Consider the following 15,773-nt stretch of genomic DNA (forward strand, 5'->3'; position numbering starts at 1 on the left):
TCAATTAGATTCTAACTAACCAATCTTAAGATCTAATTGCTAATGTGTAAGGTCCCTTTCCTTACATGATGCAAATCGACATGTATATGGAGTATATGCATTTTCATGGTTATGGATGTTTTCATTGGTAGTGGAAGGTGAAATTATAAGTATATGGATAGTATAGGTACGGTGTATTTGTATTTTGAGACATGCAAATGGAAGTATAGGACGTGGAAGTATCTCAGCCATTATTACATCCAACTCCTCATTTCCTCTCCTCTGTCACGCCTGCTTCAACTTACCACAGCTTTACCACTTCTCTCTCATCCTCTCACTCTCTCTCTCTCTCTCTATATATATATACACAGAGTATATTTATGTGTATGTGTTGCATGTATTTGGATTCCATTTGTGTACTTCCTAAAGCACAAACAGTTTGAAGGCATTGTTGTGGCCAACGGTATGTGTGATTTCTGTCTTGATTTTGCTTTAATTGAATAAGTTTTGTTACTTTATTTTCTTAGCTAGTTCGTATATTTTATATTGATTGCTTTTATTCTGTGGAAATTGTTCAAGCATAGCATTTGAATTTTCTAATTCTTGGGTTTTGTGTTTGAAGCTTCTTGTGTTGACAATTTTCTGATCCGATCACCGGCAAATTGTTTATGAAAAATTATGAAGTGTGTGTGCTTAATCAGGACTAATTATGCTTTTATAGGTTGTGTTTTTTAGAATAGATACATATAGTTGATGATCGTCAATGCAGCAAATGTTGAGGTATGCAATTTTAATACCCTTATATCACCAATTGGTTTTGGGATGGAATCGTAATAGGATTTGATTGGTCTCACTTCGCATATCAACTATGAAAAAAAATCAAATTATTGGTTTCAAAGTGAGCTATATTTACCATCATCTAGTTCGTTTCATGAATACAATATCGATTGCTCTTTTGATCTCGTTGTTCTTTGTGTTCCCGTTTGTGTTTGGAACGTTGATAACTTCAAAACATCGATTTAGGTGTGCAAAAAGGCTTTATTAGGCCTACTATGACATGTTTGTTGTGTTTATTTCAGGAATCGCGACCACTTTTGAGACGCAGCAAGCAGATGGCGAATGTAAACGAGAAGGATGTCGATTCAGGAGGTGGGGAGGATGTTACGAATTTCAGAATCCGCACGAAATTGCTAAGTACTTGCTCAGGTGCAGGTGTAAATGCAGCATCAAGTGTGAACCTGCTGGCTTTTGCAACAACGGATCATCCCCTGTCTGAATTAGTCTGGTCACCGCACACCGGCCTGAGCCTCAAATGTGCTAATCGTGGGGACGATGCTAAGAAGCCTTTTCTGCTGTGGAATGTTGGACCGAGCAGCATGGAGCGAGGAAATGGAGATGATCATGACTTGATCATTGATAAGGAGTTAGTAGCTCCAAGTCATGGTGAGTCCATTTCTATTGCACCCACGATTTCTCGTGTAATTATATGATCATATCAACATTTTTTTCCGTTTGATGAAGATGTGGTCGAGAGGGAGGCGGATTCATTCCATCCGCAGACTGTCCAGACCGATCAATCGAGGATAGAAGTTGCTGGTATGATAATAATTCTGTTTCTTTCATAAAAATGATGATTATCCATTTATCTGAGTTATAATGTTTCTGTTTTATATCGTAAAGAAGGCGTGGTTCCTGAAGCCCCGGCTGAAGGCTCGTGTATGGGAAGCAGGAGGAGAGGGAAGGCGTTGTCGGATGGAGACATCTACAGGAGATCGTCGGACGAAGAGGATGACAGTGTGGAGAGTTCTATGAGCACTAGGCTGACTCCGAAGGGTGTGAAGAGAAAGATATGTGATGAGGATGCGATTCTCGGGAGCAAGAAGATGAAGAAGCAGATTCATGGAAGCGATGGATCTACATTTGTGATGAAACCAGATAGTTCTTTCATGAAATGGATATCGAACATGATGACCAACCGTCGTCCTCATCCTAATAACGAGGATTCTGAATCACCTCTGCCTCTTGCTTGTGCGAACGATGTCTACAGCAAGAATTTCGTGTGCTTCAAACCACGAGGCTCTGCAGCTGCAAGCATCAGCATGGGGTTTCAAGCCGTGTTGCAGTCTTTGTACTGTCGAGAGACGGATGAGTTGAGCGCGGGAGAGGAGAAGGTAGTTGAGCCCATCGATGTTTCTAGAGAAGGCGCGGTGGATGGTGTAAAATCACCTGAAAATCTACATGTTGAGCACTTAGCCAAAGATACGGCTTCAGATGGGATGGCCCGTGCTGCTGATGCTTTAGGCGAAGAGACGAAGATTCCTGAAAGGGAAGCGTGTCCGAATACGACAGTGGGACCGAGCAAACCTCGTACAAGTTTGTGGATTACCCGTCTCGCTACCAACACTCATAGGTCGGAAAAAGGCAAGGAGATCGCTGAAGAAACTATCGGGTGCTCCTCCTACGGTGTTTCTCCTACTCATCGGACTATCGCCACATCACAGAATACAGCTTCTAGGACGGAGATGTTTGATGCAATCAGGAGCCTACGGCTCAGTCGGGCGGATGTTATCAGGTAACGACCGTTGAGATATTCATATGTGAGTTGTCATTTTCTAAAAAGCAGACCAACTTAAAATACCTAGTGAGAAAACTTCACTAGGATTTGGTTGGTCTCCCTTTTACGTATCAGGTACGTTTCAATGAATGAGACCATATAGATTGATTTCGTGTACGGTTAATTGGATGTTAGATGGATGGATTCGGAGGCCCCTTTGCGCGATCTAGAGGGTTTCTTCGTTCGATTGCGGCTCGCGGGAATAGGGGGAGGTAGTTACTATGTGGGTTGCATAACAGGTAGGAGGGGCTTTTGCATATGATGAATGATGGATGTGGTTTTTTTTTAAGGTATGATTATTTTGTTGATTTCATAGGTGAAAGTACTTCAAATAAATCCATCTTGGTGGATGTTGGCGGCGTCAAATCCTCCATTGCTACACAATATGTGTCTAACCATGACTTTCTTGAGGTTGTTACTACTCAATACATTCATCATAAAAGCATAGAAACTACAACCTCTTTTGTTGGTTTTGATTTGTGTTTGTGGGTTTGGCAGGATGAAATCAAGGCTTGGTGGAACAGGAGCCTGGGTAGCGGCTGTCGGATTCCTTCCTTAGCCGAGCTCAACTCCAAGTTCAACAACCGACACACTCTTGGTCGGCCGACAATGGATGGTGGACGGAGAACGGAACAGTGAAGAACGGAGCAACTCTCTCTTTTTGTTTGCTTTGAAATGGATTATGGAATGCATCCATTTTGTTTGTTTTGTGTGATATAATATGTTTATATTATCAAACATGTTATTGAATGTTTTTGAAGTCACTTACATAGTTACATAGTTGAAGAAATTGAATCAAAGGAGCATTGTATTATAAAAATGTAACAATGAAGGCAATATTTTGCAAGAAAAAAGCAAGAACTCAAATACCAGTAAAACATATGAATAGATCATCATCTAGAAATCATTTGTAACGAATGGAGAAAAAAAAAGAACACCGTTTTTCGATCTATGTGGGCTTGTAGTGGGGTCAGTCGACTTCCTAACTCTACCCATATTTTGTAATGAAATTTTGAATGAATTAAATTATTTTTTTCCTTCAACAATAAGAGTCATATTTTATCATTTTGGTCCGTCCCATAATAAGAGACCTATTTCACTTTTACCATAAATGATAAGTAGACTTCACGTTCCACCAATTTATTTCACTCACATTTTACTTTTATAAAATTACTATCTCCGCCCTTCAAATATTGTAGTACTTTGATCTGACACGGGTTTTAAGAAATATAATGAAAAGTAAGTTGAAAAAGTTAGTGGATTGTGTGTCCTACTTATATATATTTGTTTTATAATAAAATGCGAGTATGAATGAGTTAGTGGAATATGAAGTCCACTACAAAAAAATGATAAAAAGTGAAATGAGACAAACTTTGGGAGACGGACGGAAGTAAAAATATGGGACAAACTTTCAGGGACGGAGGTAGTAATATATTTAAGTGGGCGCTATATTCCACTAATTTATTCAACCCACTTTTCTATACATTTCTTAAAATTCGTGTAATAACTAAATAGGACTCTTAAGTCCTAATCCGGGGCAGAGGGTTATACAAATAATACTCCTTTCATTCCTTGTTAATAAAGACACGTCTTTTCAGCATGAAGATTAAAAATAATATTTTAAGTGGATAGTTAATAAAGTAAGAAAGATGAAGAGAATAAAGTAAAAGAAAGAATTACTTTTTTTATCAAAAATATAAATGATTCAAATATCTTAAAATTTATTGATATAGAAAAATGATACAATTAACATGGAACCGAGAAAGTGATAAATATATTGAGTTGAAACCAAATAACAAAAAACTGAACTGAGTGAAAAAATCTAATTATTGTACGAGTGTTTTTTTCTTTTTCTTTTTTTAATGTTGCTGGGTGAAAAGAATATAATAATAGTAAATTAATAGTATTATTATTAAACGGACTGGATTTTACTGTTTGTTGGATAAAGCCCATATAGAGGCCAGCCCATTATCCTTCATCACTCATTAATAAAGCCCTAGAAAGTTTGGAACCACACTTTGTCTCCTCAGCAGCGAAAAACCCTAGCCGTAGAGCAAGCGTCTCACATTCACCGGAAGCAATGGTAAGCCATCTTTTCTCAGCCGTGCGATTACCGGCGGCGTATGTATGGCATTCACTGACTCTCTCTATCTGTGTCGTCATAGGCTGACGTTAATCCAGATGTCACCGCGGCGCAGCCTAAGAAGAGGACGTTTAAGAAGTTCAGTTTCAAGGGCGTCGATCTCGATGCGCTCCTTGATATGCCCATTGATGAGCTCGTCAAGCTCTTGAACGCTCGGGCCAGGCGTAGGTATGCCATTTTATCTTACTTTTTTCCCTAAAAATTGTGTTGGACGTTTTTAATTTCGCGAATTAGGTTTTATTTGTTTCTTTGTATTTTTATGGTTTCTGCGTTTTAAGAAATCAATTTGTTGCCGAGAACAGGATCGGATTGATTCAATAATCTACAATGCGTTTTCGATTGCTTGTCATATTGTTGTATGTGTTGCTTAGATTTAATTTCCATCATTATTAGTATATGCGAACTGTGAGTGATACTTGGTTGGAGATGAATTTGGATAGATGATCTAGATCTCGTTTGATTGTAACAGTGTCGATTTTGTCTTGAATTGATTTATAATGCTGCTGTTTTTCTTTGTGCATAAGTACAGTGTTTGTGTGATATTGTGAACCAGTTGATTAAAACCAATTTGAATGCCAGATTTGGTTGTACATGTGTTGTGCTTACGGTCTCAACTCTTTTCAAAATTTTAATTTTTAATTGTAAACGTTCAGGTTCCAGAGGGGTTTGAACAGGAAGCCAATGGCTTTGATCAAGAAGCTTAGGAAGGCTGTAAGTCATCTTTACTTTTGTGGTTGTGTCCCTGACATCCGACTGCTAGTCCCGTGGTGTTCTAGTAGTGAACTTTATAGTCAAAACTCATCTGCATTTCATTTACTCTGGTTTATTATCACAACTTATGCAGAAGCTCGAAGCTCCTGCTGGTGAAAAGCCCGCCCTTGTCAGAACCCACCTCAGGAACATGATCATTGTCCCTGAGATGATCGGGAGTGTCCTTGGGGTGTACAACGGCAAGACCTTCAATCCAGTTGAAATCAAGCCTGAGATGATTGGCCATTATCTTGCTGAGTTCTCGATATCATACAAGCCAGTCAAGCACGGTAGACCTGGTATCGGTGCCACCCACTCATCGAGGTTTATTCCTCTCAAGTGAGCATTCTATCAGTGGAAGGGAGCATTCTTCTGTCAGTGGGTGGAAGAATGTTTACTTTAAATTCCTAGGTTTTGGTCTTTCTATGTTTTTCTTGGAGCTATGGATCTTTAAACTATTTTTGCTGTCTCTCACAAATTTACCCAACTGCAAGCTTTTGATTATGAGTGTTATCGTTTTTTGAGGTTATTGTCTATTATATGCATGATTCACTTGAGTTTTTCAATAATTTTTTGCTGTTTATAATTAATACTCTATATAAATTAACCTTTGAAAAACCCATGATGCTAATTTGCACTTCATGAAAAAGTGCGGATTTTGGCCAACAAACATGCACAGCAAACAAAAGTGGTAATATGGTTAAGTTAATCGAAATTCAAAATGAAACACATTGTATTGCAAAAGCAGTGTTAAATTATAAATTTATTGAGATTTGTAGCATTATCTGTCTTCGGTTTGGTCACCCAAAGTAGTGACTGAACATTAATCTATCTGTATAGTGATGTCATTTTAAACAATTGTCAAATTGAAAGAGGAAACGAAATTATATAATCAAATAGCCTAAAACTCCAATCATTTTAACTTAATCATTTATCAGTAATATTTCCAAAATATCCATTGATGCGTACGGTGTTGTGGTATTATTGCAGACTTCAAATCCCCACTGTGTTAAGGTTCTACATTTGTGTTAGAATTGGTTTCTAGTTTCTACTTGTTTCTTGTTTCAGCCAATGCTATATTAACTGTTTTATTATACCTAGTAACCTACAATCATTAAGGGTTCGATTGGTTGCCTTGAAACTATAGGTTAGTGGAATGTTTTCCTGCATTTTCCTCTGTTTGGTTTACTTTTGGGAAAGGGTTATTGACCCGGAAAATTATTCTGACCCGTCTCACTTTTTGGGATAGTTAACCAATTTTTTGAGCTATCTCTACCTCCCCTCCACCCCTGCGATTAGTTGTATCCATAGTTGCAATAATTAATGCTAAATTAGATTTTACCAATTTATCCCTCATTCACTTCAGCAAAATTACTCTAAACTGCCTCAATTGAGAGGGAGCCTAAATCTCACGCCCAATTAGGGCGAACAAAAATTGGGGCAAATACAGAAGAAGAAACCACTCGCTGCTCGTTGTGCTCCCTTGACGAGGACGACGCGATAGGCTTCAAGCATGCCTGATTCGGACTTGATTGGGAAGGTATCGATTTCTTCACCGGTAATTGGATGGACCCAAGTATGTGCTTCGTCCTTAGAGCTCGAACCCACGTGCAAAGATTGGTAGGAGGCTTTCCAATAGTTCTATGTTGTCAATGAAAATGGGAGGGGAGGCTGAAATTTAATATTTGTAGAATGGGCAAAAAGTTGGGTGGCGGGATTCTAAAATTTTCGCCCCTCTTTCACCGTTAAATTAGGTTTCTGAAATTATCACACCTATTTTTATCGCTAAATTAGTATTCTGAAATTTTGGCTCCTATTTTACCGCTAAATTAGGGTTCAAGGGTAACATGGGGTTTACAAATTAAGTCAAGGGACATAGTGGTCTTTTTTGTTGCATATTCTATTATTTTGTTATTTTATCAAAATCTACAAAAATGTGGCGGAAGAATTCCTATTTAGCAACCAAACAATGAAAATGGTTACCTATCTCTATCATGAAAAGTTGGAAAGTATTATAAACTAGTGATAGTATTTGCTTTCCTACATTTTCTAACATAGGCAACCAATCTAACCCTAATTAGTATAGATGTTGAACAACATAGAGTTGCACTCGCCAAACAATCTAACCTTGCCGTGAATAAAAATCTAATACTCGAACAACAAAACTAGATACTACTAACTATGTTGAGTCAAAAATTTTGAGCATGGAGATTAAGAAATTGTGTTGAAAAGTAAGAGAGAGAAATAAGAGTATCCACAGTGGGAGGGCCGCAGCCCTTGGCCCGGAGTCGGCCCAAGCGCGGCCCCCCACTATTAGGGCGGAAGGGAGGCGCGGCTCAGGGGGGTGGACGAGAGAGAGGCGAGCTCTCGGCCTGGCCTAGGCTCTTGGGCGCAAGGCGCGGCTCATCACTGCACAGGGCCGAGAGCTGCGGCACTCTTAATTTCCAATTTTTTATTTTTTATTTTAAAATTGTTTATAAATATTATTTCCTTCTGTTTTTTTTAGTGTTTTTAAAAAAAAATTGTTGAATAATTTTCCCCTATCTATAATATGACAAAATTTGGTTTCAATTCACTCATTTTTAAAGTATGCATTTTTTAAAATTATTATAGGCATATAATTTTATTCTAGTAATATTAAAATATAACAAAAAAATGTATGAAAATAATTTTAATTTTTGAAATATAACAAAAAATGGTGGCCACGGACCACCATTGTAGTGGCCAAGTTTTCATAGGCAGGGCCAAGTTTGTTGGGCATGCCCAAGAGGGCCACTATTGTGTACACCCTAAAGTAGGAAAGGTGAAGAGAGAGTGAAGTAAGTGATGAAATAAAGTAAAAGTGGTAAGATATTTTGGCTTTTTTGTCAAAAAATGAAATAAGTCAACTTAGTTGGGATGGAGGAAGTAAATAACAATATAAAATTCCAAATCAGGTAAGTAGTAAGCCCAAAAAATTTCCAACTTAAATAAATTGCGTTACTACATAGAGGAAAATGTCATCTAAATATATCCAGAACATCTTGGCTGCACCAAATTTGGATGCATCGACTGTGGTTGATTTAGTCCACGTCAAGATCCGACGAGCCCTTTGTGGCGCGCGTAATACATTATAAGGACAAAAAGTACTGCGCAAAAAATCCCTGTCAAGATGACCACCTGGAAATCAAGCAAATAGTTTGAGCTGTAGTGAACAAGAATTCATCGACCTAACATTAAGCAATTCGATCATCACTACTGACCCATTTAAACATGTATCCATGATCATCGTTCCATGTGTATGGAATGTTCATACCAAAAATTCCAGCTACCAAAGAGTAAATGGATAAGCATACTGTTCCAGCACTCAGAAACAGCTCCAACTGGCACAAGACGCGGAAAATATCAGCATTTTGGCAAGGCAGTGAAGTATACGAGTAACTAGATTGGATCTGCCAAGAGAGACCTGGATGAGCTGGTTACGATGATTATCAAGCTGCAATTAGGTGCAAAATTGAGGTTTAGATTACTAGATATTTGTAGAAAAAAGGCATATCAAGTAAAATATTGGTTGTTTCTTTACCTGGATATTGATATAATCTTCAGTGTTATCGATGTATTCACGCAACTGAATAACAGAACAGAGAAAATTACTCCTAGAGAACAATCAATATAATGGTTTTTGGAAACATGAAATTAACTACAGAAAACCATTATAATGCAACATTTGAAATGATTTATACACACATTTTAAAAGAAACACTTTAAACAGATTTATATTCACATTTTAGAGACTATGTTTTCGAAGGGCAAGTATAATGGTTTACATACCGTGGTCAATTTGTTCAACGTGCCATCAATCTGCATGAAGTAGGCCTGTAAAACAAATAATAAGTCCTATCAATTTTCTTAAGAGACACGGCCGAGGGGAAGATGGTTTAACAAATTACCTCATAGATCTGTAAAATAGATACTAAGTCGTCTATCCTTTTTCTTAAGAGACCGAACTGAGGGGAAAGATGGTTTGAATTACCTCAAGAAGCATTTCAAGTTCCTCAACATCATTTTCATCCCCACGCATGGTTGCTATACTTGCCCTACTGGCCTTGGATATCTTAGAGCCTATGGTAGGGGATGCAAGGAACCAACTGGCTGCACCCGAGCCACTCACAGGTGATGCACCGGCCAACTTCCTCGATAAGTAGAGGTCGGCCATATCATCATCGTCATCCAAAAGCTGTTCCAGTTCGTCTCGCACCTTCAGAATGATAAAGGACAAGTCTATGAATTAATTAAAAAAAAATTCAGTATGCAAAGAAGCATATAACACAAATATAAGCAGCAAAATAAATACATGCTTGTCCAATACAAAGTGATATTTGCAATAAACGTCTCTTGATTTAGCTTTGCAAATATCAGTGTCTGACAAAAAAACATTACAGCACAAGAGGAGTATATGTCATTGTTAAAAGCAGTGCAATCAACTGAAGAATAGAAAGGAAAACAAATGCGAAACTGTAAACTAGTTGAGGTTCTACCTTTTGAACACGAGCAGTCAAGCGAGTCATTTGACTCTTTAACTTCCGTACCCGGTCTAGATTACGGCTACTGATCTGTAAACAAGTTGCATACAGAAAATGAAGTTCAAAGTTATCCGTAAATAAAAGAAGTCAGTGTCCATAAAGGATACGTGTATCAATAAATTAAAACTAAGTTTGATAAATTGAATACAATTAGGGGGTTTTTACTCTGAATGACAGGAATAATTGATAAAAAATAATCCATGCTAATCCTCTGTTTATTTCAATATATTAGTTTTGAGCTTGTTTGACCATCTTATCCTTCAAAATACTCAATCATAGGTTTCATCAATCTATCCTATCAATCAAATCAAATGTCTTAATCAGGTTGTGGAAGAAAGATCAATCAGAGTTCCAACATAATCTACAAGTTCATAAAAAATGGATAGAAACAGGAATTCTTCCACATAACATAGTATTATATGTTAAAAACAAAAAAATATATTACCTTTGATGTAAGCATATCCAAAGCTGGGTAAACTGCACTCTCTAATTCAATTGTGCGAGCAGAAAGGAAACTACAAATAGCTTCCAGTGCAACCTCAAGGGCCCGAAACTCAAATGGAGAATCTGCAGTTTATAGTGAGCCTATCAGCATTTAGAGGATATTGCATTGTAAAGAATGTCAAGGGAGAAAGCTTTTCAAAATTTACATAAGATCTTAATGTAACAAAAGCAAAAAAAAGAATGTCCAGAGAGAATGAGAGTACTGCAACGAAAACCACACTTTCCACATAGGCAAAACAATGAATTTATGGTATACCATCTTCTTCACCAGTCTCATCATGTTGTGCAGGCAACTCCTTGCCATCAGGCACATCACCATTAACTTCTTGATTATCAGTTAGTGGTTTCAATCTCCTTCGGAGGTCTTCCACTATAGGAACAACATTATCGTCCAATGGATCACGAAGCAAAACCTACAAATAATTATTTTGAAACTACGTCACATATAAGTGAAAACATCATACTAGTTTCTAAGAGGCATTTCACAATTTTAGTTTATTATCATGATACTTGAGCAAAAGCACAGGGTGGGTTCCAACCCTATGATATAAAATTAAGTTCAAACTAATCCAACTGTAATCCTGCTCAAGCACCGCACTATGCTGCTTATAGTTGATAGATTTGGTCCAAACTAATAAGCTATAATATCATTAATGTCTCACAAACTAAAAAACAGGAATAAACGATTTGAAACAAGAGTAATGCTACATAAGAAGTAAGAGATTAAACCTCACCTCTTCAGATGTGATTATAGCCTTGATATGCTGCAGCAACAGAAACAAAAGACATTTAATAAAAGATAATTACCAAAATTCAATACATAATTAAAGAATATGCAATGAACCATAAAAATGATCAAAGGTCACATTTTAACAATGATGTTCAGAGCCCAAGCTTTTAATTTTCATATTTTCAAAGCTTCACTGTTCCAAACTAGTAATTGACAGAGTTCGAGAAAGGTAAGATGGAATTCAATTCATAAGGCGGAACTAGTAGAAAACAGCAACAATTACATAAAAGCCCCAAAAAATCGACATAAACCCTAAAAAAAGCTGAAAATTTTTACTTCCAAATTGAGAACAATGGCTCTCTCGCGGCCGAGGATGGTGGACGGGTACGACAAGAGGGGATCGAGAATGCGAAGATCACGAGCGTGTATTTGCACGCGGTGCATGATCGCGTATTTGTCGACATCCAGAACGATTTCCTGACCCGATGAATCCAACAGGATCCAATTGCGCGACCCGCCGCCCTTCTTCTTCAATCCGCCGACGGCATTCAGAGGTTCCGCCGGCACAACGTACCCTCCTTCTCGGCCCGTCATCGGAAATTCACATCAGTTGGCAAGAAGAATTATTGCTGGAATTTTAATTGGATTGCATGAATTTGAGCGTTTGGATTATCTACTGCTCTTTGCTATTTGCTGTTTCTTTTCGTGTGTGTTTTTGAGAATTTTGAGAAGAAGAAGTGAAGAGCTTGAGATTTCTCCTAACTATATCGAATATGACAAATAATAAAATAAATAAATGATTGTATAATCACATATTCCTTTTGCTTATTATTAATATTACTCACATGTGATTATCTTATTGATTCTATTTTTTATTAGTGTATCAATTGTTTTCCTCATTTTTCAATGAAATTGTGAGTTGAGAAATTAGAATACATTAAATAGAATTGATAAAATTGTTAAAGGTCGAGATAGGTTGAATCGTTAATCAAAAAAGTACATCACATCTTAGATGAAATTGATTGAAAACCTCTCATTGCCTAGCGTAATCGAATATTGTTAACAAATTTGGGTATTACTAATTGTTTAAAAAGTTTATGCGGCCAATATTGTTTTGGTAAGTAACCTGGCTTTATAAAAGAGGTATGAGGGAATCGTAAAAGATAGCTTTAAATTCAAGCGTTGACTAGAGGAATTTTATCAAATACGAAATTTATGGTTTCTTTAAATTTCTACTTCTAAGTCCCAAATTAGGCGAGACTAAATTCTATAAATACTTCTCCAACTTAATTTTATCATGATCGATTTCAAAATATTAATTATTCACAATTGAATGACTTTCCTTATCTAAATTATAGGAGTAATAAATAACGGCTGACAAGTATTATGTGTGTTTCAATTTTCAAACAGCATTAAGAATTACTACATAATATATAAATGCAATTAATCCCTTATTATGGTTGGAACATCAAGATCCGAGAAGGCCTTTCCAGTAGGAGAAAAACATTATAATGCAAAACAGAAGCGAGCTAAACATCACACTGCAGATGACCACCTACAAAGTACAAACAAACATGAAGCAAATAATAAATTGAGTGATGTATAGTAGTGAACAAGAATCAATCTAGCATAACATGAAGCAACTGCTCACCCATTTAAACATGTATCCATGATTGGTGTTCCATGTGTATGGAATGTTCATACCGAATATTCCAGCTACCAAAGAGCTTATGTCTAAACATAGGTTTCCGGTGTTGAGAATCAGATCCAACTGAATCAGACGATTCCGATCTTTATCTAGCTGCCACCGATCGATATATGAGGTACAAAGCCGAGTTCAATTACTACTCCACATATCATATCATATATAGTACACACAAGCACAGCATTTTTTGTTTCTTTACCTTGATTCTCACATAAGCATTGGCATTATCAATATGTTTCCCTAGCTGAATTACACAATACATAAAAACTTAGTAGTAAGTACTATTAACTAATACTATTATAATGCAATAAGATGATGATCTACATACCGTAGTCAATTTATTCAATGTGTCATCTATTTGCATGTAATATGTCTGCAAACAATAGTAATAAAGTCATCTATCAAACTTCAATTGAACTTGAGGAGAATATGGTTCAAGAGTTTACCTCAAGAAGCATTTCAACTTCATCAACATCATTTTCATCTCCGGGCACGGTTGCACTAGCCAACTTCCGCGACAAGTAGAGTTCGGCCATGTCACCATCCTCGTGCAGAAGCTGCCCTAGTTCGTCTCGCAGCTTCAAAATCATACAGGGTAATAAGTTATGAATAAATTTCAACAAATGCAAGTCATAAGAGGGGTTTGTTCTACCTTTTGAACACGAGCAGTCAACTGAGCCATTTCACTCTTTGACTCGCGTACACGTTCTAGATTACGACTACAAATCTGGAAATTAACAAGTTGCATAGAGAAAATGAGTTTTTAAGAGTTTAATACTGCATTAGATATGAAATGCTAACAAAATACTTTTGAGGTAAGCCTATCCAAAGATGGGTAAACTTCAGTCTCGAGTTCAATTGTGCGAGCAGAAAGGAAACTACAGATAGATTCCAATGCCACCTCCAGTACTCGAAACTCGAATGGAGAATCTATTGTAAAGAAAACAAAGAATGTTCATGAGTGTTGCATCAAGCAATCAAAACTACATATGCAAAACAAATACTAATGAATTTAGTGTAGTATATACCATCTTCACCAATATGTGAAGAGCCATCACCGTTAGCTTCCCGATTATCAATTTGTGGTTTCAATCGCCTTCGGAGTTCTTCTACGATAGGAACCACATTCTCGTCCAACGGATTGCGAAGCAAAACCTACAAATAATTATTTTTAAATTGTATCACATATAATTATTAGCATACTTTTAGCAAGTTAAACCCATCACAAATAATTTTAGTGCTTAAATCATAGATTAGTAAATTCTTTTGCTTGATATGAAATTAAGTTGAAACTCTAATTGTGGCTCACGCTAATAGATTTAGTAATTCAAAACTTAAAACCTCACCTCTTTCAATGTGATTATGGCCTTGATATGCTGCACCAATAAACAATAATATTTAATAATAAAAATAATAGGAAAGAAAATCTCAAATAAAAAAAAAAAAAAAAAACAGCTCTGGAGATTCAAGAAAGTGATACATATACATAATTTGATTCAAAATTTCAAAACATCATTGTTCCAAACGACTAACGAAAGATCCAAGCAATAAATTTAAGAAACCCCCGGAAATCGATTAATGCATAAACATAAACCCTAAAGAAAAGTGGAAAAAAATTATTTGAAAATAGAAAAATATAAAGATAAACCTAAAGAAGAGGAGAAAGTTTACTTCCAAATTGAGAATAATGGCTCCGTGCCGGGCGAGGATGGTGGGTGGGTATGACAAGAGCGGGTCGAGAATGCGAAGATCACGAGCGTGTATTTGCACGCGATGCATGATTGCGCATTTGTCGACATCTAGAACTATTTCTTGACCCGTTGAATCCAAAACAATCCACTTGTGCGACTGCGACCCGCCCCCCTTCTTCTTCATCCCACCAAAAGCCGGCACAACTAGTAGCGGATCCAGCATCTTCGATTTGGTTCACCTCCGATTTGAATTACGTAAATAGTTACAACAATTTGTACTTGGCTTGCATGAGCGTGTTTATTAGCAACTAATGTTGAGAGTAAATTTTCAAACTATAAGTGTTATTATAAATAAGGATAAATTTCTATTTCGATTTGTATTAATATCCGATCTACTTAGGGATCACCTGATTTAAAAACTACGAATTCGGTTAAACTATTTTAGGAAAAAACTTTAAAATTCATAGAAATAAGATCACACGAGTTTATCTTTTTGTTGTTTTTAGGGCATCTCCAACGATGCTGCATAACGCAATTTTGCAGTGAAACAAACCTCCAACCATACTCAAAAACGCATACAAATCTGTCCTTTTTTTGCGTTTGTGAACAGTACTCCTCCATCTTTGCAGTAGCACTGTAGCTCGACGCAAAACTTACCAGAAATTGCAATTGAGTCCTTCCTTTTGATGATATTCGAAGAAGATCGAGAGCCAAGGGATGCAGAAACGGAAAATTGGAGAAGAAGAATTAGATGAAGAAACAATTACCTGATTATAGAGAGTTGTAGATGGTTGAAGAATTTGGAGATGAAATCGAAAATACAGAGAAGGGAGAAGGGGGAAAATTCAGAGAAGGGGAAGATTGAAGAGTAACGGCGATGGGAGGGAGAAGGGAAAATTGCAGAGAAGGGAAGATAGAAGAAGAAGATGACGGCGATGTAGGTTTAATGGCATGGGCTAATTAGATTTTAATTGGCATGGGCTAATTAAACATATGTAGTATTTGTTTTTGAATTTGAGATGGGCTAATTAATTATCATATGGGCTAATTCATTACAACATGGGCTAATTAATTATCATATGTTTAATGCAGTCT

General features: G+C 36.8%; 4 protein-coding genes across 6 annotated transcripts; 2 read left to right on the plus strand and 2 right to left on the minus strand.

The window, feature by feature from the left end:
• Positions 1 to 51: 51 nt before the first annotated feature.
• Positions 52 to 3,357, plus strand: LOC125194228 (uncharacterized). Of its 3 annotated transcripts, none has more exons than XM_048092337.2 (7): positions 52 to 442; positions 1,059 to 1,422; positions 1,501 to 1,575; positions 1,660 to 2,551; positions 2,729 to 2,832; positions 2,910 to 3,004; positions 3,092 to 3,357. In XM_048092337.2, exons 2-7 carry the CDS (start codon positions 1,092 to 1,094, stop codon positions 3,230 to 3,232), a joined length of 1,638 nt encoding a protein of 545 aa, XP_047948294.2. In that variant the 5' UTR covers positions 52 to 442; positions 1,059 to 1,091; the 3' UTR covers positions 3,233 to 3,357. The 3 variants fall into 3 exon arrangements, with proteins under 3 accessions (XP_047948294.2, XP_088913210.1, XP_088913209.1); XM_089057084.1 differs by lacking the exon at positions 52 to 442 and adding an exon at positions 483 to 759 and having other exon boundaries at positions 1,663 to 2,551; XM_089057083.1 differs by lacking the exon at positions 52 to 442 and adding an exon at positions 488 to 759.
• Positions 3,358 to 4,569: 1,212 nt separating this feature from the next.
• On the plus strand, positions 4,570 to 6,015 carry LOC125194229 (small ribosomal subunit protein uS19). Its single transcript, XM_048092340.2, has 4 exons — positions 4,570 to 4,676; positions 4,759 to 4,904; positions 5,390 to 5,447; positions 5,581 to 6,015. Exons 1-4 carry the CDS (start codon positions 4,674 to 4,676, stop codon positions 5,827 to 5,829), a joined length of 456 nt encoding a protein of 151 aa, XP_047948297.1. The 5' UTR covers positions 4,570 to 4,673; the 3' UTR covers positions 5,830 to 6,015.
• A 2,364-nt stretch (positions 6,016 to 8,379) lies between these two features.
• On the minus strand, positions 8,380 to 12,045 carry LOC125197110 (magnesium transporter MRS2-I-like). Its single transcript, XM_048095812.2, has 11 exons — positions 11,619 to 12,045; positions 11,287 to 11,316; positions 10,809 to 10,965; positions 10,494 to 10,615; positions 10,004 to 10,078; positions 9,499 to 9,723; positions 9,297 to 9,341; positions 9,049 to 9,093; positions 8,932 to 8,961; positions 8,729 to 8,848; positions 8,380 to 8,645 (listed from the first exon to the last, which is right to left on the minus strand). The coding sequence occupies exons 1-11, from the start codon at positions 11,874 to 11,876 to the stop codon at positions 8,559 to 8,561; spliced, it is 1,194 nt and encodes a 397-aa protein (XP_047951769.1). The 5' UTR covers positions 11,877 to 12,045; the 3' UTR covers positions 8,380 to 8,558.
• Positions 12,046 to 12,749: 704 nt separating this feature from the next.
• LOC125197111 (magnesium transporter MRS2-I-like) lies at positions 12,750 to 14,901 on the minus strand. The gene is made up of 10 exons (XM_048095813.2): positions 14,659 to 14,901; positions 14,334 to 14,363; positions 14,016 to 14,142; positions 13,796 to 13,917; positions 13,640 to 13,714; positions 13,434 to 13,565; positions 13,316 to 13,360; positions 13,187 to 13,231; positions 12,934 to 13,083; positions 12,750 to 12,837 (listed from the first exon to the last, which is right to left on the minus strand). The coding sequence occupies exons 1-10, from the start codon at positions 14,899 to 14,901 to the stop codon at positions 12,751 to 12,753; spliced, it is 1,056 nt and encodes a 351-aa protein (XP_047951770.2). The 3' UTR covers position 12,750.
• Positions 14,902 to 15,773: the final 872 nt, after the last annotated feature.

The sequence above is a fragment of the Salvia hispanica genome, chromosome 4 (assembly GCF_029641045.1).
Source record: "Salvia hispanica isolate PSC_SH4W2 chromosome 4, Shi_PSC_v1, whole genome shotgun sequence".
In the NCBI taxonomy this organism is placed as follows: Eukaryota; Viridiplantae; Streptophyta; class Magnoliopsida; order Lamiales; family Lamiaceae; genus Salvia; species Salvia hispanica.

Bases quoted from the DNA above. Each gene is read 5' to 3' on its own strand.
- LOC125194228 (XM_089057083.1), top strand. From the start codon at position 733: ATGATCGTCAATGCAGCAAATGTTGAG. The intron at 2,552-2,728 runs GTAACGACCGTT...ATTGGATGTTAG, and splicing joins AGTCGGGCGGATGTTATCAG to ATGGATGGATTCGGAGGCCC. The intron at 3,005-3,091 runs GTTGTTACTACT...TGGGTTTGGCAG, and splicing joins CTAACCATGACTTTCTTGAG to GATGAAATCAAGGCTTGGTG.
- LOC125194229 (XM_048092340.2), top strand. The intron at 4,905-5,389 runs GTATGCCATTTT...GTAAACGTTCAG, and splicing joins AACGCTCGGGCCAGGCGTAG to GTTCCAGAGGGGTTTGAACA. The intron at 5,448-5,580 runs GTAAGTCATCTT...CAACTTATGCAG, and splicing joins TCAAGAAGCTTAGGAAGGCT to AAGCTCGAAGCTCCTGCTGG.
- LOC125197110 (XM_048095812.2), bottom strand. From the start codon at position 11,876: ATGACGGGCCGAGAAGGAGGGTACGTTGTGCCGGCGGAACCTCTGAAT. The intron at 9,724-10,003 runs GTAGAACCTCAA...ATCATTCTGAAG, and splicing joins TGACTGCTCGTGTTCAAAAG to GTGCGAGACGAACTGGAACA. The intron at 8,849-8,931 runs GTCTCTCTTGGC...GTCTTGTGCCAG, and splicing joins ATCGTAACCAGCTCATCCAG to TTGGAGCTGTTTCTGAGTGC.
- LOC125197111 (XM_048095813.2), bottom strand. From the start codon at position 14,901: ATGCTGGATCCGCTACTAGTTGTGCCGGCTTTTGGTGGGATGAAGAAG. The intron at 13,084-13,186 runs GTAAAGAAACAA...GATCGGTGGCAG, and splicing joins ATGCTTATGTGAGAATCAAG to CTAGATAAAGATCGGAATCG. The intron at 12,838-12,933 runs GTGAGCAGTTGC...TGTACTTTGTAG, and splicing joins ATGGATACATGTTTAAATGG to GTGGTCATCTGCAGTGTGAT.